We start from the raw sequence: 24,229 nt of genomic DNA, 5'->3' as shown, positions 1-24,229 counted from the left end.
CACTTACATCGCGTAGGCCGTAGCCAGAGAGCTGTTTATACATGTGCGGTGGGGAACGTGGATCCCCAGAATACATGCTTTTTCAGAGTCACGGACACAGAGCAGCACACCAGACACAAACGCTGTACAACAATGACCTGATACGGGCAGTAAGAGACGAACACGAGTGGGAAATAGTAAATAAAACCGCTGATGATGTCTCAAGGACATTACAGGACGAATACAGACAGGCACGGCCGTGTAACAAAATACTACAACACACACGAAGCACGCAAAGATAGCAGTTCCAATTCATGCACCAACACACACAGCAGTACCGAAACACACGCTCACTCAAACAGCAAACACTTTCACCAACAGGTACCACAGACCACCTTACACAACATATAAAATAATTAAACTTTATCAGTATAAACACTGTAATGCAATCACTCCTGTAAACCTGTTCTACCTTAAGTATAAACAGCACGTATATCCACCCCGCGATCATTATACTGCTGTTGGGGTGTAACAATTGTAACTGAATACTTAGTATGTAAGCAACAAACAGTTAAGATTCAAGACACATAATATAGGAACTGAAGGTTAATTAATAACCCCAAGAAATAAATAACTTCACATTCACACACCACGGCGCCTTCAACATTGCACATAATAGTGAACCATGGTACCACTCAATTCTTTAGAAAATCCAAATCACAATCTCACCACAATTATTCGAAGAAAATAGGAAGCTCCGGATCACTGGTGATGGGCAAGCTTGTGATTGTTTTACAATTTTAATTTTACACAAACAGACTTTAACATAAACTTCAATTCAGACATTTGCCCTCTTACTGACGCAATATACAAATTTTCACTTTAACAGAATTACATAAACACGGATGAAAACCGTAATTTGCATCCTCAACCAAAAACATAGATAATAGGCACGGTGAATAATCAATCATTAAAAAATCGTTCTTGTTTAACCATATCTCAAACATAGATAGTAGGCACGGTGAATAATCAATCATAAACAATCGTTCTTGTTTAACCATATCTCAAAAAGCTAGTACCACTATACACCTATAACCCAAAATTACACAGCCGCATAATACCACAACTTCATTAAAAAAACAAAGATCTTAAAGCTTAATAAAACTGAACTGCCTACATAAAGGTCCACAGTGAAACATGCTTATACTAAAAATGCAAAGTGGGCCAACCAAGGTCGCAAAACTGACACACAGGAATAATAACAAGTTGCACACTCATTAAAGATACACAAATGATTAAAATAAGTGTTGAATAAGAATGGCTAATAATATCCCGTAAAATAACTTACAGAAACGCTAATATTAACAAAGTGCCCTCACTTAACTTTAGAGAACAGCGTGATGGGAGCACAAATAGATTGCAATGAAACCAAGGTCAAACCACAGCCACACAGGAATATATATTAAGCATGCCCCCAAATTCTTATGGAGGAATACTCCAACATTGCCCGTCTCCCAGTAAACTAGCAGGAAACTTAGAGATCACTTGCAGTTGCCTTAAGGCACTTTGAACATTAAATAAACATACCAAATCCTGCCGTGACAAATGATTAAACCATTCACTCTACGGCTGCCGGACGCGTACAACGACAACCAGTCGCAAGCGGTCAATATGGCCTAAAACAAGTTAAAACTTGCTTGAAAACCACTTAAAACACACACTCCATAGATGATGAGAAACGAAATGAGGAACATCAGCTTCCTTACATTAGCCACTATGGAACCATGTTCAGAACCATCTCCGGCAGCTACCCATGCCACAATAAGATTCAATAGTCTTCTTAGTTAAACACAGAGTAATTTGGAGCTTGAAAATTACGAGCTGGGAAGCTGTTCAGCGTGAGACGACGAGGCCACCACAATTTTGCAAGTCAAGGCGCCCAGTGATCGGCACCGTACATCCTGCGCGCGCCAAAAGACAAGGGCGGCGAGCACGGTAGGCCCATGCACCACGTTAGGGACGCCGGCTTGTTTTCAAAAGACAAGTTGGCTCGATCAACGCCGACCGGAGACTCTCCCGTCACACGTTCAGCCGGAAAACCCGCCGGGGGGAGCAGTCAAAGATAGCAAGACAGCCGAATATCGGTATCAGCGATGCAAGTAGAACACCTTAGCGCCAGCCGCCACGGCTCAAATAGTTATAGTGTTTTTGTACATATTGTTAAGAAATATAAATATTAATCCTTAAATTAGACTGTTGCGACCCGGGACTTAAAGGCTCGAAGTAGTTGCGAGGCTTTCGGACCAGGCTGGGTCAGACAGAGTAACATATCTCTCTATTACTGTCCAAGTCTTACCTACTATCTATCATCATATCTTCTCAAAATTTGAGTATTTTTGTGTTTTTTCCTTCCAATTTCTACTGTATTTTTAATTTATTATTATTATTTCCATTGTAATTGCTGGAAACAATAGTAACTGTTTGTAATATGGAATATATTTTATAATCTACATGAGAAGCTGTAAATTGAACGACCTGTTATAAAACGTAAGGCAACAGGTCTCTAAATGAACAATAAATCAAATCAAATCCCCACACGTGCCAATGGGCCAAAGGCTACGCTTCAGTGACTTGGTTGGGGAACGTTGAAACATCCTCGGTGCAACCGATGTGTAGTTTCCACATCTTTGGAGAACTGAAAAAAACATGAGTGAACGTCGGTGTCTGTCGGACGAGGAAGCATCTCTATCTGTGAATACTGCAGCCTACATACACGGATCAGAGCATTACGACCACCAGTCTACTATCTATATAAATCCGCCGGCCGATCGCTGAATCACCTGGCGAGGAATGACTGCTAGTTAGACACATGCTCCGTGTATGCACTACCAGCGAGCGTGCTGTCCGTCTGCAGAATGGGAAAGGCGTGCGACCTATCTGAGTTTGACGGAGGGCGAATTGCGATAGGCCGAAGGCTCGGCATATGGATTTAGAAAACTGCACGACTTGCGGGGTGTTCGAGGAGTGCTGATGGTGAGTGTCTTCAACACGTGGCAAAACAAAGGCAAAATCACGCCCGGACGTCGTCGAGTTGGGCGGCTACCCCTCATTAAAACGTCGTGGGCTGGGCAGACTGGCAGAACAGAACATTCGGCGGACTGTGGCGAATCTGATATCAGACTTTAATGCTGGTCGGAGTACAAGTGTGTCTGAACACGCTGTGCACCGAACACTCCTACTGATGGGTCTCCGTAGCCGATGACTCCTGCATATGCCACTGATAACGCCACGGCATCGGCAACTGTGACTGAAATGGGCACTTGACCATCGTTACTGGATGGGGGCGAAGGAAGTGGGAGAGCTTCGAATCATCTGATGAATCCAGATACCTTCTTCATTATGCCGTTGGGAAGGCGCGGTCCCGTCGTCTTCCAGGAGAACAGCTCCTTGACACCCACGCTGTGGGACGGAGACCAGCTGGCGGAGGCTCCATTATGCTCTGGAGAACATTCATGTAGGCCTGAAACTTCTTAGTAAAATATTTGCTTAAACTGCTGAGTGAAATTGAATGCAAGTGTCACTTTGCTAGTCTTTACCCTTACAACACTGACCCACTGAATTGTCCCTGACAAACTGAACTCAAACTTCTCATATTCATTAACTACTCTCAATATACAAATGTAACGCGATCTGACTGCTACCAAATTAACTCAAAAGAATGGCCCTGACTAAAAAGAGCTCTTAGCACTAACCTATACATTTCATTAAGCACTTACATCACAAAAATCCTCATTACGCGAACTACTGCAATACAGTGGGCGTTAATACTGCCAGCTAAATAAAAGATTCTAACTACTAAAACCACTAACTACTAATAGGCATATGATTAGCAAGGGAAAGATTTTGTTGCAAACCAAATATTCAGACACGAATATAAATATCCATTGACATCTAATACAAAGATATATAATCATGAATAATATTCACTCTCCAAGTCGAACATGTATAGATCGTTAGCCTACGCTAACACTTCAGACCTCTACCCTCCATCAATGCTAACTTCTCACATCTAACATCCATCACTGCTGGCGACTAACTTCCAACTGCCCAACAGCACTGGCGATTAACGTCCGAGTCCGACCAGCCACAGAGTCTCTTACAAAGAAAGCTCAGTCAGAGATCCAATGCAAAGCGCTACACAGCGCTGCCAATACAGAAGCAGCCAACTTACAGGCATCCATGGCCCCAATGAAGCTCTTCCAAAGGCAGCATGACGACCAAGAGTATCGTACACTGTTTGCCGACCCCGTACACCCCTTCACAACGATCATGTATTTCGACGGCAGTGGCATTTTTCAGCAAGATGATGCGCCATATCACAACGCCAGGAGTGTGATGGAGTGGTTCGAGGGACACAGTGGCGAGTTCCAGTTGACGTACCAGCCCCACAACTCTCCAGATCTGTGTACGAGAGAAGACATTTGCGATGTTATTGAACGTGGCCTCAGAGCTCATGGCCTCCCTCCCCGGAATTTAGAGGGTTAGATGACGTGTGTGCAGGCGTTGTGGGGACTCCCTCCAGCATCTACGAAACCTCGTTGCTTTCATACCACGACGCGTCGCCGCTGTTATCCGTGCCAAAGGCGGACATACAGGCTGTTAGATAGGTGGTCATAATGTTCCGGCTGATCTGTGCACATTTGAACCTGGTTGCTGCATTTATCCTTCTTCACGCCTCAGGATACCTACTCTTAGTCAAGTTATTCCGTGAATTTCGTTCATCAGTTCGATTCAGCACCTCCTCATTAGTTAGTCGGTCTACCCATCTAATCTTCACCATTCTGCTGTAGTACCACATTTCCAAATCTTCTCTGAACTACATACCGCTAACGTTCCATTTCTGTACAAGGCTAAGATTTAGACAAATATCTTCAGAAAAGATTTCTAAACACGTGAAGTTATATTAGATGTTAACAAATTTCTCTTTTTTAGAATTTATTTTTATGCTGTAGGCAATCTTCCGTTTATCAGTGGAACATTTTCTGAATGGTTTAAATATGCCGAATTTAAGTCTTTTTGTAAGAAAGGAGATAAAGAAACACCGTCAAATTTCCGTCCAATTTCAGTTCTGCCAGCATTTTCGACAACTTTAACCATCTGACAAACAGTCAAGTCTCAGGTCTGTTGTCTAAAGGGTTTTAATATTGAGAAGGCTATATACACTGTAAGACGTATGCTTTGCCGGCGATGGGCGAGGCATGACAGAATCTCTGACCAGAGAGTAGTTTATTGTTAGTTGTTGCTTGTCGCGAGTCTGCGCCAGTCTGCGCGAGTCGACAGTAGTAGTCAGTCGGATACAGTAGTAGTCAGTCGGCTTTAGTAGCGAGTGGACAGTAGTAGTCTGCGGGAGTCGGCATGCGTCGGCGGTGTGCTCTGCTCGCGACTCTAGTCAAGACTCTGGACGATGAGTATTGTTGTAGAAGGTAAAGAAGCAGCCTTGCGCATAATTAATAATGTACGTTAATTGTAATTTAATTTGTTCAAAAAAATGCCCCAATAATAATTTTTATAATATAAAGTAACTCTTTTAAAGAAAAGCATTCATTTCAATTTAAAGAATTTTTCCAATGCATTATCATTGCTTCCAAGAATCAAAAAAAATATACGCCAGCATTGCACGAAGCTGTGTCGAAAAATGACTAATCAAGAGCAGATATAATTGCAGTTTATATTGAGGTAAGAATTATTGCTTGTTTTATTCAAAATACAGGGCCGAAGGTCAGCGCTGCTGTCCTTATAAAATTTACCAGATATTATTATTTATGTTGGGAGGTTACATTTCGTTCATGGTTCATTATTTAAATAATATTATTGTGTGGTTCATGGTCAATTTTCATTTATTAATTTCTGCGAGGAGGTTACACTTGGCTCCATTTCCATTATCATTTGCAATTTTTGTGGGGAGGTTACAACACATACGGTGAAAATGTACTTTTCTGATTAGACAATTATATTTCTGATTTTCCAAAGGCATTTGACTCTGTAAATAATGATAACCTTTCAAGTAAATTACAATATTATGGTGTAACAGCAAATGCTGCAAAATGGTTCCATTCCCATATCTCTGACAGGGAACAAAGGGTGTTATTAGGAAAAAAGACGTAAATTAAAGTTTCGGGCAGCATCCAGCTGGAAACTAATTACGTGTGATGTCCCACAAGGTACCATCTTAGGGCTCTTGCTTTTTCTTCTGTATATCAATGATCTTTCATCCGTAACATTCCCACAAGCCAAGTTCGTTTTGCTTACAGATGATACAAATATTCCAATAAATAGCAAATCAAGTGTAGTCTTAGAAAGATAGGTTTATGAAATTTCCATGGACATTAATAAATGTTTCCTAACCCATTATTTGTCACTGAGCTTTGAAAAAACACACTATATGCAATTCAGAACTTATAAGAGGTTTCCCACCAGTACATGCCTAAAATAGGAAGACCAACAGATAGAACAAGTGGACAATAACAATTTCTTGAGATCACAGCTTGATAATAAATTTAACTGGGAGGAACACACCACATATCTTCTGAAGCGCCAAAACAAATCTTTATTTGCAATGCAAATGTTGTCAGACATAGTGGATATGGAGATGAAAAAGCTCATATGCTATGCGGACTTTCATTCCGTAAGCTTATATGGGACTATTTTTTGCTGTAACTCATCAAGGTAAGTTCAATTTTTCTGGGTACAAAAACTTTCAATAAGAATTATTTATGGTGTGAACTCAAGAACATCCCGTAGAGATCTGGTTAGGGAACTAGGGATATTAACTACTCTTTCCAATATATTTATTCCTTAATGAAATGTATCGTTAAAATATATCTCCTTTTCACACCAGCAGCTCAGTCCCTGGAAACAGTACTAGAAATAAGAATAATCTTCACAATGATTTAAAGTCACTTTCTTTTGTCCGAAAAGGCGTCCATTATTCGGGGACGCACATTTTCAATAATTTTCCACCAGCTATAAAAAGTTTAACTACCAACAAAGTTCGCTTTAATAGGAGCCTAAAGGACTTATTAGTGGTCAACTCCTTTTACTCCATTGATTAATTTCTTAACAGGAGCAACTGGTGTGTGTTTGTGTGTGCGTGTTTGCTAATAATATGAAATAATGCGAATCTTTGTACAATATGACTTCCGTACAATTTCAGTGCAGTAATGCGATCATTGTAAGTAAATGTCGTAAAATGATTCTTCTATTCAGTGTTTATTACCTCATACATGAAACTATAATAAATGTTTTTCACACATTCCACATCCATGACGAACATTCGATTTGGGCACTGTGGAAGGTACATTAACATATCTGTTTTTCTTGTAAATATTTATTGTGTATTCTTATTTTTCTGACATGTTCTACATCCTGGAGGATCTTCACACTATGGATCAATTGGAACGAAAAGCACATATAATCTAATCTGTTGAACCAGGAGTAAGTGTTTGCAGTGATGTGAACACGACAGTTATCTTACATAAGGGAATGACCTCAGCATACTCACCATGGAGATGGAAAAGAAAGAAAAACTCTGGGTTTCCAAGAGTTAGTCATTTTTCAGCGATGCAGCCAAATAAACACGTTCAGCAGTTGGCTGGTCGGGAACTGGCCTGTCACCCAACTCCAGCATTATCTGTCACAAAGTACTGGTCTGTAGTCTGACAACGAATAGACAAGGAAGGCTTCAAGGGCGCCTTTTGTCTAACAATACGATTACAAGAGGCATGTGCTTCAACTAATGACCGTCTCGCAGCACAGGTTAAAGCTAGTACAGTACACACGGGTAGGAGAAAAGACGTACATTTCGTTTTCATACTCTTTGGTATGTGGCAGCAACAGTCCGTTAGTAGCGACTTAGTAGTTGTAGAGGGCAGGCTTGCTGCGAATTCTGTAGAAATTCCGAGCATATTCTCAAAATTTAGGACGAAATTTTCTCACCGACTGACCAAGTTAACTGTTGTCTGCAAGTTCACGAACATAGTGCAATACTGTTATAAACTGAAGCGCCAAAGAAACTGGTACAGCCATGCTTATTCAAATACAGAGATATATAAATAGGCAGAATATGGGACTGCGGTGAGCAACGCCTTCATATAGGACAACAAGTGTATGATGCATTTGTTGATCGGTTACGGCTGCTACATTGGCAGGTTATCAAGATTTAAGTGAGTTTGGACGTCGTGTTATAATCGGCGCACGAGCGATGGGACACAGCATCTCCGAGGTAGCGGTGAAGTGGAGATATTCCCGTACGACCATTTCACGAGTGTACTGTGATCATCAGGACTATTGTAAAACATCAAATATCCGACATCGCTACGGCCGAGATCCTGCAAGAGCGGCACCAACGACGATGGTGATGATGTTCGGTTTTTGGGACGCTCAACTGCTCGGTCATCAGCGCCCTCACGAAGCCCCAATTTTTATATAGTCAAATTTTTCACGCAATCCAATCGAGCCTCTCTCACGAATGATGATGATGAAATGATGAGGACAACACAAACATCCAGTCCCCGGGCAGAGAAAACCCCAACCCGGCTGGGAATCGACCCCAGAATCCCGTGGTCCAGAGGCAGCAACGCTTGCCACCAGACCACGAGCTGCGGACGCACCAACGACGATTGAAGAGAATCCTTCGACGTGAGAGAAGTGCAACCCTTCTGCAAATCCCTGCAGATTTCGAAGCTGGGCCATCAGCAAGTGTCAGCGTGCGAATCATTCAACGAAACATCATCGATACGCGCTTTCGGAGCCTTGATCACTGCAAGCCATAAAGCTTAATACTTTGCCTGGGCCCGTCAACACCGATATTGGACTGTTTCAAGTTGTATCGAGTGGATTGACCGGTATGGTTATGGAGACAACCTTATGAATCCATGGACCTTGCATGTCAGAAGGGCACTGTTCAAGCTGGTGGAGGGTCTGTAATGGTGTAGGTCGTGTGCAGTTGGAGTGATGTGGAAGCTCTGACACGTCTAGATACGACTCTGACAGGTGAAACATACCTAAGCAACCTATCTCATCACCTGCATCCAATAATGTCCATTGTGCATTCGGACGGACTTGGACTATTCCAACAGGGCAATTCGACACCCCACACATACAGAATTGCTACAGAGTGACTCCAGGAACACTCTTCTGGGTTTAAACACTTCCACCGGTTACCAAAATCCCCACACATGTACATTGTGTTGTTCAGAAGAGATTGACATTCTCTCGTACCCTTACGGATTTATGGACATTCCTGCAGGATTCATGGTGTCAGTTCCCTCCAGCACCACTTCAGGCATTATTCGAGTCCATGCGACGTCGCATTGCGGCAATTCTGCGTGCTCGCGAGGGCCCTACAGATATTAGGCAGGTGTACCAGTTTGTTTGGCTCTTCCGTGTATAATGGGCATGCAAAGGAACTAACGAAACACCGAATGATGCGAGCGATAGATAGGTTAATGATAATGGCTTGTGGATTATTCAATGCGAGTCAGACTTTTGTTTACCGGAAAGGCAATGTGCGTCTTTTCCACCACTGCCTTAGGACGTTTGATGCCTCAATGCAGTAGTAGAGCAGACGCAAAACTAAAACCGGTATCAGTTTATTGTGCGGCAATTTCGCACTTATAGTGTAGTGTAGTTCGTCTAAATCACCCGTGTTGTGTTTGCAGGTTTAACACTCCATGCCAAATACCTACAATCGGATAGCAAATCGAGCTTCTTGAAGCGAAAAAGATTTGAGAATTGCGGCCAGGGATGTAATGACTCAGGCGAATTGAATGAAGAAGAATGTGTAGAATGTCTAGAACTTTAGACTGAAACTCGATATAAAGTGCGTAGAGTACAAACGTTTCTTGCATGAAGATCGTTAAATTTTCAACATAAGTGCCCTTCACGGAGGAAATGGAAAGAAAAACTAGCGAAAATTACATTTATACAAAATGAGATTGATATTTCCTATCTCGTAACTTCTTTGCTTAATTACCTCTATACGAACAATTTTATTCAGTAATTCATTTGCATCAGTTACCGTATGCGTTTATAATAGTCAAGTCCTATTCCTGATACCTTCATTGTTTCCACTGGCTTGAAATTGTGATACTAACCAAGGTGCGTCATTTTAGCTACCCAAGCAGGAGCATTAACAAAATATAATCTCTTTATGTACTGCTTGAAATTGCAGTTTCATTGAACTCGTGTTTACAGAAGTGATCTTTCCTTCAAAAACGAGAAATGCACGCTAAACATTTGGCAAACATTTATACTTTTACATATGCATTTTACATAATTTAGAGAGTGTTTTAGAAATGTCCGTCATCTCTCCTTGCTTTCCCCTACTAGTTATCCTTGTGTGCGAGGTCTTCGAAATTCGCGGTGGAATTTAATTTTGGCCTGCTGTGTCGAAAAAACTTCTTGTGAAATACTACTTCCTTCTAAGTGAAAGAGATACGCTGAAGAAAAAAATTATTCATTTGTGTTGAAGGTTTCATACACAGAACATTGAATGAAAAAGAAACCCTAATAGTCGCAGTACCAATCACTTAACGCAGCAGTACGTCGAGGACAACTGAACATAACGCAGAATACAAGCAGTTGACACGACTCTGTTAAGAATATTCAGTTTGCTACAGACTTTCAGACAGAATAATAAATACGACTGTAGACGAAAACTGGGAATAAAGTATTTCTGAAGAGACAGGAACAAATGGATAAACTATGTTACAAGAAGAATGAAAATAGAATACGAAAAAGTATAATGAACTCTCAATCAGTGGGGTAGTGGACGAAAGAACAGTCGAACCAACCAGATCACCAGTTAACCACGTACAGTAGATGCAATAGCAAAATGACATAACCGTTAGAACCTAGGAAGAAATATGGACAAAGAAATAGTTGAAAACTTTATATCGCCGTAATATTTTATCAGTTATCAGGCAATGTGTAAAGAAAAATGATTTTTTTCGTCTCTTCCTTAAAGTAAATATTGCCTTCTTTCCGATCCTTGAACACAGATTTGTGTGAAGATTATACAGTTTTTGTTATCAACCTAGAAATTTATATGTCCGTACTTACCTATGTAATCTTGACAATTAATTTCAAAACTGAATGATGAAATTACAATTATTGTATAAATCAGTTAGAATCATCTTTCAGGATTCATGTCCGAGATGCCAAAGTTCCCACGCGTCCGTTTATATTTTTTTGTGTATATCGTTGCTGTTTATCCTATTGCGTTACATTTTTACGGCTCCATTAACGTGTTACTTTTTAAAAAATTTAGATACCTTTCCTCGTAAGGAGAAGATGTCTAAACATTGTCCCGCAGTCCTGGTATACTAGTAGGCTATACATCATTTCCATTAACGGCTTTACATTCAGGTTGGAACGTTTCGATCAGTCATTTCTTATTATTTTTCCTATCTCTCTCTCCTAAATCTCCCGTCTTATTCTGGTTCGTTCTTATTTCGCCTTGGAGTTGGCATTTAGCCACTTTGACGTAAAGATTCTCATCTCCGTTATACCTAAGGTAGATCGTGAGTGCCGTGTGCGAACTGTTTCTTAATTATGTAACTGCTGAGTATGTGTTGTAGTATTTTATCTGTTTGCATGAGAATCCGTACAGCATTTATCGACAGTAATTTCTGAAATGGTCAAAACATCACAATCAGTATGATCAGGGTAGCAGACAAATGGTCCAGTTTTGGTACACTTTTATTTCCCTGTCTCCAAGCTTGCATCTCAGACTACAGAATAGGCCAACAGAAATGTATATGTATGTACATTTTTGTGTTCAGTTTTCAAACTGAACTGAAGTAGCAGTCACATCTGTTTTCCTGTGACAAGTTCTTTAGCTCAGAAAAGCACTCCCAACGTTGGATCTATTCTAATGTCGGCCGACTACTGCAAGATTTCCCCTCAATATCCCCCTTTAGTGGGTAGACCCTATGTCCTGGTCCGTATTTGATAGACACACGATTTTGATAGTTTTTGCAGAGAAATGTATGACTTATCTTCACATAAGCATTGGACTTATAAGGTAAGGGAAACGTACTAATGGTGAAATACCAATAAAGAATGCATGTTATATGTCGAGAAGTTTATTTACATGCAGCGCAGAATAAATAGATAATGCCTGATAATTATGAGGATTCAATCCGTCTACCAGGCGTAGGACAGAGCCGGGGTGCTGTAGGTCAGGTGAGCGACGGCGGGGGCGGCGGAGTAGGCCACTCCCAGCAGACCGTGGGTGGCAACGGCGGGGGCGGCGTAGGCAGCGGGGGCGGCGTAGGCGCGCGCGTAGGCCGGGGCGGCGTAGGCCACGGCGGGGGCGGCCACGTGGGCGACGGCGTCGTTGCTGACGCGGACGTCGGACTTGGTGACGCTGGAGTAGGGCGTGTCGACGGTCTTGGTGTAGGTGGACACCTGTCCCAGGTTGCCGAAGCTCCTCAGGATGTTGGAGCTCTGGGAGGTGATGGCCGCGGGGGCGACGGCCGCGGGGGCGGCGTACGAGATGGCGGGGGCGGCCAGGAAGCCAGCACGGGCCACGGCCAGCACGGCGGCGAAGACGGCGAGCTGTGGGGCATAGGCGCAAGCTAACCATTTGTGGGACAAGCTGGTGAGACACGCAGGGATAGGTATACTGCCAATGTAAATGTACTACAAAAAGTGGAATATGTGTAGGTGTCAAGGAATGCTCAATTATATAAAGAGGAACAGGGTGACGTCAAAAGAAGGAAGTACGACATCACATAATGGATGTTGCAAAGCGTTTTTCGCGTCGTCTCACACTTTCAATCATTTTCTCAGCGGTCACGAAAGTGTTGCAAGTGTCCTCAACATAGAAGACCGCGCGGTATTGACCGAGCGCTCTAAGGCGCTGCAGTCATGCACTGTGCGGCTGATCCCGGCGGAGGTTCGAGTCCTCCCTAGGGCATGGGTGTGTGTTTGTCCTTAGGATAATTTAGGTTAAGTAGTGTGTAAGCTTAGGGACTGCTGACCTTAGCAGTTAACTCTCGTAAGGTTTCACACACATTTGAATTTGAACATTTGACTGATGACATGAGTTAACTTCATTTTTATATTATAATTCAAGTTTGTATTTTAGTAGTTTAACACCTGTATTTAAGCAGTGTTGTACTGTATGGATCGTCAGTCAATTACGAATAACTACAAGTTGATTACAGACATAAATTCATATTCAATTTTAATTCATGTTTATATTTTAATAGCTTAGCACCTGTATTTAAGCACTGTTGTAGTGTATGAATCAGTCAATTACGTACGACCACTTCAGCTCTGGTTGCCCCAGTTTTAACATTATCTGTATCGTGACAGAGCCTGATTTAATAGCTTTGAGTAGCTGATACTATCTGAGTCGTATTGTGAAAGATTTATTATTGAGATCATTAGGAAGGCAGTTATGCCCGCATCTCGTGGTCGTGCGGTAGCGTTCTCGCTTCCCACGCCAGGGTCCCCGGGTTCGATTCCCCGCGGGGTCAGGGATTTTCTCTGCCTCGTGATGGCTGGGTGTTGTGTGCTGTCCTTAGGTTAGTTAGGTTTAAGTAGTTCTAAGTTCTAGGGGACTGATGACCATAGCTGTTAAGTCCCATAGTGTTCAGAGCTATTTTTTTGAAGGCAGTTACGCAGACATGTTCGTGAGCCACATACTCTGAAATGGATAATGATTACCATGCGGGTGTTAAAGTTTCTCTGTGCAATTCGTTTGCGATTTTCAGACAAGAGAGGGCGAATTTAAAGGCTCCAGTGCTTTAGGAGTGAGATTTTCTCAGTAGAAAAGACATCGTAGCAATTAAAACCTGCCAAAAGAAGCGGGTTGCCATGCCGGGCAACTGGAAGATTAGCAACGTGGTATGTCTCTTAACGAACCAAACCTTGAATAAATTGCTAGTACTCTTGTCTCTAGTGCTGCTTAAAGCGAAGCCCTCAGAACACTAATTTTAAACTTCTCTACCAAAAGCGCCTATTGCCAGGATTGCCTTTTTCGTGGTGTCTTTACACGGAAGGTAAATTAATGATCTACATTTACATCTACATTTACACTCCGCAAGCCACCCAACGGTGTGTGGCGAAGGGCACTTTACGTGCCACTGTCATTACCTCCCTTTTCTGTTCCAGTCGCGTATGGTTCGCGGGAAGAACGACTGCCTGAAAGCCTCCGCGTGCGCTCGAATCACTCTAATTTTACATTCGCGATCTCCTCGGGAGGTATAAGTAGGGGGAGGCAATATATTCGATACCTCATCCAGAAGCGCACCCTCTCGAAACCTGGACAGCAAGCAACACCGCGATGCAGAGCGCCCGTCTTTGCAAAGTCTGCCACTTGAGTTTGCTAAATATCTCCGTAACACTATCACGCTTACCAAATAACCCTCTGACGAAACGCGCCGCTCTTCTTTGGATCTCCTCTATCTCCTCCATCAACCCGATCTGGCACGGATCCCACACTGATGAGCAATACTCAAGTATAGGTCAAACGAGTGTTTTGTAAGCCACCTCCTTTGTTGATGGACTACATTTTCTAAGGACTCTCCCAATGAATCTCAAGCTGGCACCCGCCTTACCAACAATTAATTTCATATGATCATTCCACTTGAAATCGTTCCGCACGCATACTCCCAGATATTTTACAGAAGTAACTGCTACCTCTGTTTGTTCCGCTATCATATAATCATACAATACGTATTCACAATATATGACATTTGTCTATGTTAAGGGTCAGTTGCCACTCCCTGCACCAAGTGCCTATCCGCTCCAGATCTTCCTGCATTTCGCTACAATTTTCTAATGCTGCAACTTCTCTGTATACTACAGCATCATCCGCGAAAAGCCGCGTGGAACTTCCGACACTGTCTACTAGGTCATTTATATATATTGTGAAAAGCAATAGTTCCATAACACTCCCCTGTGGCACGCCAGAGGTTACTTTAACGTCTGTAGACATCTCTCCATTGATAAGAACATGCTGTGTTCTGTTTTCTAAAAACTCTTCAATCCAGCCACACAGCTGGTCTGATATTCCGTAGGCTCTTACTTTGTTTATCAGGCGATAGTGCGGAACCGTATCGAACGCCTTCCGGACGTCAAGGAAAATAGCATCTACCTGGGAGCTTGTATCTAATATTTTCTGGGTCTAATGAACAAATAAAGCGAGTTGGGTCCCACACGATCGCTGTTTCCGGAATCCATGTTGATTGCTACAGAGTAGATTCTGGGTTTCCAGAAACGACATGAGACGCGAGCAAAAAACATGTTCTAAAATTCTACAACAGATCGACGTCAGAGATATAGGTTTATAGTTTTGCGCATCTGCTCGACGACCCTTCTTGAAGACTGGGACTACCTGTGCTCTTTTCCAATCATTTGGAACCTTCTGTTCCTCTAGAGACTTGCGGTACACGGCTGTTAGAAGGGAGGTAAGTTCTTTCGCGTACTCTGTGTAGAATCGAATTGGTATGCCGTCAGGTCCAGTGGACTTTCCTCTGTTGAGTGATTCCAGTTGCTTTTCTGTTCCTTGGACATTTATTTCGATGTCAGCTATTTTTTCGTTTGTGCGAGGATTTAGAGAAGGAACTGCAGTGCGGTCTTCCTCTGTGAAACAGTTTTGGAAAAAGGTGTTTAGTATTTCAGCTTTACGCGTGTCATCCCATGTTTCAATGCCATCATCATCCCGGAGTGTTTGGATATGCTGTTTCGAGCCACTTACTGATTTAACGTAAGACCAGAACTTCCTAGGATTTTCTGTCAAGTCGGTACATAGAATTGTACCTTCGAATTCACTGAACGCTTCACGCATAGCGGTCCTTGCGCTAACTTTGACATCGTTTGGTTCTGTTTGTCTGAGAGGATTTGGCTGCGTTTAAACTTGCAGTGAAGCTCTGTTTGCTTTCGCAGTAGTTTCCTAACTTTATTGTTGAACCACGGAGACACGTCAATGATAATTTTGAACCATTCCGTGCGAAGCTTTAAAATGTGACTCCATTCAAACTTTGGTAGATTGAAGAGGACCTCGCTGAGTCTTTACGGGTTTTCTATAATAATTTGTTCGTGAATAAATTAACTGCTTCGATCGTAAGAACTATAAAAGGTAGTCAGAACAACCGACTCATAATTATGACATTACAAGCAAAGGAAGAAAAGTAGCAAGATTAAAGTGGACGACGTGAGGTTTTGGAAGGGCAGTTAAGGAAACTAGCTCGATATGTTTCCAAGGGAACCATCCCAGCATTTCCTTATACGGTTTGGGGAATCCGTGTCAAACCTAAATCTGAATGAGGATTTGAGCCATCCTCCTCTTGAATGGAAATGCGACAATTGGCTCGCGATAGCACGTTACAGTAAATTACAATTTGGTACTGATAGAAAATAAAGCTTACGTTCAAATATATGTAACAGCTAGAATGTATTATATGCCTTCTTCAGATCTAAAAAAATCATCTATAAGAACACGAATGTGGCTGGTTTGGAGAGGCTGAAATTTGCACAGATCGTGTTTTAATTTTAGAAATGTGTTGTAGGGCTAATCTGCATTTTCGGCCATTAGGAGTGGCACCCGGCGTGGGCGTATGAAATAGACCCGTTGCGGGTCGTTACTCAACTGTCCAGGCAGCACTGGGTCAGACGGGAGCTTTCTTGGCCAAGGCCCACTGGCCAATGCGTTACGTGGGGCGGGTTCGAGAAGTCGCAACCTGCCCGCGAATGCAAATTGGCCCGGCAGGTAGGCAAACGAGCTCCTCCTTCATTGCCCACTGCCTGCTGCAAATGTAGCGCTGCTCGCACGCAGTAAAGCCGGCCGACGTATATCAGTAGCAGCGACGGGTGTTCGCTCTGAATAACAGAACTGCCTGTTTTGATGTCAGTACCGCGCACTTTAGTTTGGTAATGAAGTCTCTAAATAATTACAATGACTGCACTTAGAATATCAGATGCAGCTGGTATTGCGACACGGTGCCAAAGCTGCAGTCTTTCTTAGCAGGCAAATTCTTTCTTCTAATTCACTTCATTTGTAGTTTCACCGCTTGAAACTGTACTTACATAGTGCCTAGGACATAAATGAAAGCGTCATTGAGTTCAATCGGAAACTTCGTCAATAATACGTTATCACCTGCCCCCTAGATATAAGAGTTCTGTCAGAGAAATATACAGCTGCGTCATTCGAAATAAAGCGATGCAAGCCACAGGGTCGTTACCTGAAGATCTTGCGGAAGCTAATCTACTTTTTGTGCAGGTCATTCTCTCAAAATGCACAGATTTTCACTGCAGAAAATCATGTTTCTGAGTTACCGTTCCACTTGCTGATACTTGCTGGATTTGATTCTTACTCGACAATTGGCCATGTGCGAGCAATACAGGGCCCCAGCGCTCAACAGAAGTAAAGCGTGCTTTAAGGCCCCTAGCAATCAGCATCAAAGAACCCCTTTTTAAACTGCCTTTGAAATTTACGAACCTATTATAGAGATCATGACACTCTTTTTGCTACCCTGACTCGCGTACAGAGAATCCGTATGCTTTGAAGCTAGTACATCAGCCATCGAGGCAACATCATACATAGTCGTATTTTCTCCGTTCTCATTCGAAATGTTAACTCGCGTATCGGGTCTCTTATTGAATGACCAGCAACTTAACGCCGTATCCAAACTACAGCATCACTTATAAAGGAGAAGATAGGTTTAAGTTTAACATTCCATCGAAGCCGTGCTAATATGAAACAGAGTATTAACTAGGATTTGACGAGGGTATGGACAGAATCGGGACGCGAATCATGTTACCATTAGCCTGGAGTAATTCAGCGAAACTACATGAAATCTGAATTCGGAGACAAGGAAATGGGACAATGTACATAGATACCTCAGAACACTGTTTTTACACCTCGTCCATTATGCAACTTGACTGTGCAGAGCTTATTCGAAAGAGAAACACATTTTGACTGTTGCAAAAAGTACGTATAAATTACGAAATAGTACGACACACCTTTGATGTTTTAGTTTCAAATCATGTCACCTTAAGCTATCCACCATGCATGCAGTCCAAAGGAACTTTACATCGTAATTCGGAATAACACAGGCACTGCAAAATCGATTTATCGGCCGACACCGGGTAAGCGATTTACAGGTAATATGTCTCCCTTGTATGGCAATATACATAATGGATGTACAGGTACAGGTTTTAGACACGTCGTTGACAGTACATGGAAATGTGGACCTGGCCGTGAACCGTGCTCCGAGAGCCACATTGTAAGGCTACTGCTCGCGATATTTTCATGGTTGCTATTCCATTATACAGCTGATGGCAGTCCATATAACTGCGAATACGTTCATTGTAAATTTTTTGTTGCTTGCTGTGAATTTTACTTTTATGTAGCTTCACTTGCAGAGAGAGGTGTACACAGAGAAACTCATACGGCAATCTGCATCCTTGTTCATGAGCACAATTTGATATGAGATTAGTCGATACTACAAACGCAACTGACACGAAAATAGTTCTAGACTGCATTTTAAGCGCTAAAATGCAATCTTGCGAAATGCACCATCGTTGGAAGCATGTTTGCATACGAACTTCAAAAGCAACCGTACAAAAGTTGCTCTTCAACACCTCCGAAGTTAAGAGACACATAAACTGAGCTGAATATTCCCCTTCTTTTGTTTCTGATGACATTCCTTAGGATTTACATTACATTTTAGTCTACTTGACGTCGCATTTATCTTAAACTATTTCGTTGCCATAAAGATAGCATTTAGATTAGTGGTTTACAGCGCTAGCTAACTATTTTCGACGAGTATGGAGGAGCACTCACCTTGTACATGGTTGGTTGGTGTTTTTCTGGTGTGCTGCGCAGAAAACTGTACCTCGGTGGTGGCCGGAACCCCTATTTATAGTACCTTGCCGCCGTGGGCTGGACCGGTAACCGCTCCCCAAGTCCTCCTTCGCAGTGGTCACGTGACCCTCAGGTTATAAGTACCACCTATGGGGAGGGAGCTCCAGTGGGCTCCAGCATCGACTGGAGGGGTAGGCGGAGGGCCGTTTGGCAATACTTGGATAGTGCAGCAGACGCCGATTTACGCAAGCCTTCCACGGCCGAGTGACTATGTGTGGTCCTGCATATCTCGAAATGTGTAACACGCGGGTATATCTGATCAACAGATGCTGTAGAACTACACTTTAGGTTATTTCTGACAGCAAAAAAGAGTCGCCTGTCTTCCTCCATTGTATGGTTTTAACGCAATTGGTTTGCAACGTTCATCTAGACGCAAGTCGTCATGATTTGACACGTGTCTTCTAACTGAAGCCGTTTTATACCTGAGAACGATCTGTTGTTTGATCGAAATTGATTTTTATTGAAAAAAGTGCAAGTTTTGTGCAAATCTCGAGTTTCCAAATAAAGTTTATATCAGTTCCTGTCTGGAACTGGAGACTGAAACAATACTGATAAATGTTTAACACGATTGCGTTGCATCCCAATATACTGGTCGTAACTTTGGAAAGCATGTTCGAAGCTGCCTCCATGCCAGACGAAACTTCAGGAACTGGTTCTCTCATTCAGTATATTTCGATTTACCCTCGAATACCACGTGAAAGGGTACGTTGTCCTCAATGGTGAGTGTTCATCGGAGGTGAGGGTATCATCTGGAGTGTCCCAGGGAAGTGTGGTAGGTCCGCTGTTGTTTTCTATCTACATAAATGATCTTATGGATAGGGTGGATGGCAATGTGCGGTTGTTTGCTGATGGTGCTATGGTGTACGGGACCGCTTATAAAACACTAATACGACCTATTCTTGAGTACTGCTCGAGCGTTTGGGATCCCTATCAGGTCGGATTGAGGGGGGACATAGAAGCAATTCATAGGTGGGCTACTAGATATGTTACTAGTAGGTTTGATCATCACGCGAGTGTTACGGAAATGCTTCAGGAACTCGAGAGGGAGTCTCTGGAGGAAAGGAGGCATTGTTTTCGTGAATCGCTACTGAGGAAATTTAGAGAACCAGCATTTGAGGCTGACTGCAGTACAATTTTACTGCCGCCAACTTTTATTTCGCGGAAAGACCACAAAGATAAGATAAGAGAGATTAGTGCTCGTACAGATGCATACAGGCAGTCATTTTTCCCTCGTTCTGTTTGGGACTGGAATAGGGAGAGAAGATGCTAGTTGTGGTACGAGGTACCCTCCGCCACGCACCGTATGGTGGATTGCGGAGTATGTATGTAGATGTAGATGTAGAAAGGGCGTGAACCAATCGTTCATTTATGCACCTTCACTTTTGCCTGGTCAAACAATCAGGTCCATTTCAGTTGTTTTATACCCGAGGATCTCATCTGTAGTTTGATCGAAACTGTTTGTTATCATGAAAGTGCAGCTAATATGTAAATCTATGGTTTTCAGAAATGAAAAGTTTCGTACCAACTGCTGTCCGCAAAAGGACGGTGAGTCAGCACTGGAACAAGTCTCACTGCATTACATTGCATCTTACTACAGTGGTGGCAACTTCGGAAAGCAGTTTCGAACCTGTCTCCATGCCGCGCGGCGCTGTAGAGAATGGCACTCTCGTTCGAATATCTCAGTTTACCCTCGAATACCCTGAGATGTTGTGTGAACAAGTTGTTCATGTATGCATCTCCGCATTGATCTGACAGTGAACCAAATGAGGTGCTACATTTCAGGGTTCAACAGTACTCCGGCTACACCTCTTACACTTTTTGTATTTTGGCCGTATATCTTTCATACCTTTTGGAATTAGTCAGTTAGATGTTCCACAGATCATGTATAGATTCTTTTATCAAAATGATTGGAATCGAATCAGTCTACAGGATGTGATTGATGGTAACATAAAAAACATATTTTTATCACTTTTTAAATAAAAATTCGTCAACGAAATAGTTGTCCAGGAGAAATGATTTCAGCTTTGATTTAAAACTTGCTTTGCTGCTTGTCTTGTAGTTGTTACACTGCCACCTTCGATAATGTGTTATAAAGGTAATTTGTTTTTGTCTGGTGTAGGTAATAACATCACTATTCTTCTCAAATTGTAATGGATAACTTATGACAAATTTCGATAGCGAATATATATATTGTGTTGGTGCAGTTAAAATGACTAACTCCTTCAAGAGGTGTCTAATTCACAACCGCGCTTGGATACCACATGCCATTCTTTCTCCTCGCTTCTGTGCAATCAGTACTTTCTTTTTTAACTGTTGATTTACCCCAGAAAATTATTCCATAAGATATTACTGAGTGAAACTATGCAAAATGAGTCCAGAGGTCCATTCGTTTCTTTCCAAGACTAGCAATTGCGCGATGATCAAAAGCAGTTTAAGTTAGTTGTGTAAGTAGCTCAGTAATATGCTTCTTTCAGTACAAGTTTTTCGTTGATATGATACGTTCACCCAAAATTTTGGAGCATTCTACCCTATTTACTGACTCCTGTTTTTATTTTTTGTACAGAGCTGAATATTGAGTGTTTTCTCAGAATATAGGAAGACTCCTTTTTCAGAAAGCCACTTAATAATACTTTGAAAAACAAGGTTAATAATCTCTGCTGTTTTGCATCTAATGGGACTTATTATAATACTAGTGTCGTCTTTAAAAAAAGTACCAATTCTGCTTTATGAATGTTAAATGGAATGTCATTCATACGTATAAGGTATAAGAGTGGACCTAAAATTCAGTGAGCTGACAATCTAATTCACACTGTGATTTTAATTCTCTTTATATCTAGTGCTTGATCGCAAATTTTTAATAATTTACTGTCGATTTCAGTCTATAGTGATCATCCTCAGATGTGATCTACTGTATGAGGCAGTTGCCTTCGTACTTAGTAAGTAGTGTGTCAACGGCCCCAACAGTCGATAGTTATTTGACGTCGCTGCGTCGGCATAGTCCTTTTTATTCCATGGATTTTTTATATATTGATTTTCAGATCCGAAGGTAGCCTGCACAGAGCGAAACCGTTAATAAATTGATGCAAGTTTGCAATGAATTACTAGGTTTAAATCAACATTCCCTGGATCGCTGTTACTCTTACTCATCGTCAGGAACACTGCTGTTAATGACATCCATTTTTACGAATAAAAGGGAATATTATTACAGCTGAGTTGCTCCAATCCGTGTTTAAATTAGCTCCCATACTACAAAAATTTAATGTCTGAAAAATACACAGCCGATATGTATGTGCTGGAGATGGAACTGTTGCAGTCGCACACCCAGAACTTGATAGATCAAATTGTTTAAATGTATGCTTTCCGAGAAACGGTCAAAATTTAATCTCCTCCCTTTCTACTTGTGGCACACCTGGCAAGTGTCGTGTTTCCTGCTATGCAAGAATTTTCAGGTGCCCTCACAAACAAAAGTCTAGAGTGTATAAACTCGTGGAGGAAGTCGTGTAGCAAGAGATCTGCCTCCAATTATATTTCATTTCTTTTACCTTCAGCGCATTTCGAAACAAGTATCTTTATCCGACGTAATTTGGATTAATTATATACTTGTTCCGTGACGAAAGACGAAATTGGTTCTGACAGTGCTGTGCTTCAGGAGGTTCGAGGTTGGAGACAAAATGAGGTTACGTTACTTGCTGTACACCATCGTGAAGTTCTTATTTAGTACGTGTAGACGTTTGACAACATCGACTGGACTTCCTCATCCAAGGTAGTTTTTTTGCTTTAGTAGTTACTACTTGGTAGGCCTATCATTGAAACATTCCGTATCATAGTGATAAAATGCTGTAAATGCTAATGGCTCGTCAGTTAATGTCAGAAATGTGTAAAAACAATTTTATCGTTCGGATGACGTGCTGAATCTTTGATCAGTAGGATAACCATACAGTTCTTATAGAAATTGTGAAGGAAATTTAAAGTATGTATATTTTGTTTGTATTCACCTCCTCTATGCCAAATAACGTTAAGTGTGTAGTAGATTGGATACGTGTTCGAATCCATAACTAGTATGTTTTCAGTTGTCGCGGAAGATAAATCATACCTCTCCAATTAATGATATGGTGCCGGTAAGCTACAAAGTTATTTAGTTGCGGCAGCACAGACCCTATTTACCCAGGCGCTACTGAAATGATCACTTCTGAACTGTTAAGTTCAGATGCTTTTTAGATTCGATTTCTGTATAAATGTCGAAAACAAAAAATGAAGCATGGAGTTTAGTGCCCGTCTGTCCACTGAATATTGTCGAACATCTCGTTGTTCTTTGCTATGATGATCAAAGAAAGAAACACAAAAAGCAAACTAAATTAAAAAACTGAATAAAAATAATACCCACAAATACAACAATTTGCATTCTCTGTTCAGAGACACCTTCACAAAAGATTTGAATTGAGAGCCATTACCATCTACACTTGAAGAACTGCCATAGTTTTAAAGCTGTTCCAACCAGTTTAAAACTGTTTGCCTGAACTATTAGTGTAGTATCGTTTGGACAATAGTTGTTTATTCTATCACTGTCGATAAGTTACAGCCAGTTTTCCGATATACAGTTTACATCCTCTGGTAGGGGATGATAGAGTTCGCTAATAACATAAGAATTTGAATTGAGCGTCCGGAAGGACAATTTATACAGAGTTATTCCGTGATGTTGCAAACTTTCAGGTATGATGGAGAAGGGTAAACCTATCAATGTAGGGTAAGGGAACCTGATCCGTAATGACTGAGTCGAAATTGTTTGCGAAAATTGTGCTAGTACCTCTGACAGTGGAATACATGTGTAGGTTCTGTTGTTGCTAAGATTATAATGCAGACAGCTTTCAAAGGTGGTAGTATGGACCAAAGCAAAAGAAACCCTAGTAAACATAGGTTCTAAAATGCATACCTTAAGAGCTATGAGCACTTTTTCGATTTCGATACCGTGAAGAATATCTTTTCTACTTCAAGCTCATTGGCTTTCACATTTTTGGCGGAGGATGTATGGACCAAAACAAGAAAAGATTGTCTAGGAAACATAGGATCTCAAATACATACCTTGAGAGCTATGAACACTTTTTTAGTAGAAGAGGTGTTTTACAGTATTGAATATAACCAACTGCTCTTTAGAGCCGATGTTTACCTGAGTTTTTTCCTTATTTTGGTCCATACTACCGCCTCCGTGAGCTGCCTTCCTTAGAATCTTAGGAAGAACAATGACAGTGCGTGTATTTTGTCATATGTATCAGTACGATTTTCGCTTATAGCTTTCAACTCGGTCGTTCGCTG

General features: G+C 41.7%; 1 protein-coding gene across 1 annotated transcript; it reads right to left on the bottom strand.

The window, feature by feature from the left end:
* Positions 1-12,186: 12,186 nt before the first annotated feature.
* On the bottom strand, positions 12,187-18,847 carry LOC124606590 (cuticle protein 67-like). The gene is made up of 2 exons (XM_047138611.1): positions 18,839-18,847; positions 12,187-12,600 (listed from the first exon to the last, which is right to left on the bottom strand). The coding sequence occupies exons 1-2, from the start codon at positions 18,845-18,847 to the stop codon at positions 12,187-12,189; spliced, it is 423 nt and encodes a 140-aa protein (XP_046994567.1).
* Between the last annotated feature and the right edge of the window lie 5,382 nt (positions 18,848-24,229).

Source organism: Schistocerca americana, chromosome 1 (assembly GCF_021461395.2).
Source record: "Schistocerca americana isolate TAMUIC-IGC-003095 chromosome 1, iqSchAmer2.1, whole genome shotgun sequence".
NCBI classification, from domain to species: domain Eukaryota; kingdom Metazoa; phylum Arthropoda; class Insecta; order Orthoptera; family Acrididae; genus Schistocerca; species Schistocerca americana.
The sequence above is the reverse complement of the archived record's forward strand: the minus strand, read 5'-3'. Positions and strand labels throughout refer to the sequence as shown.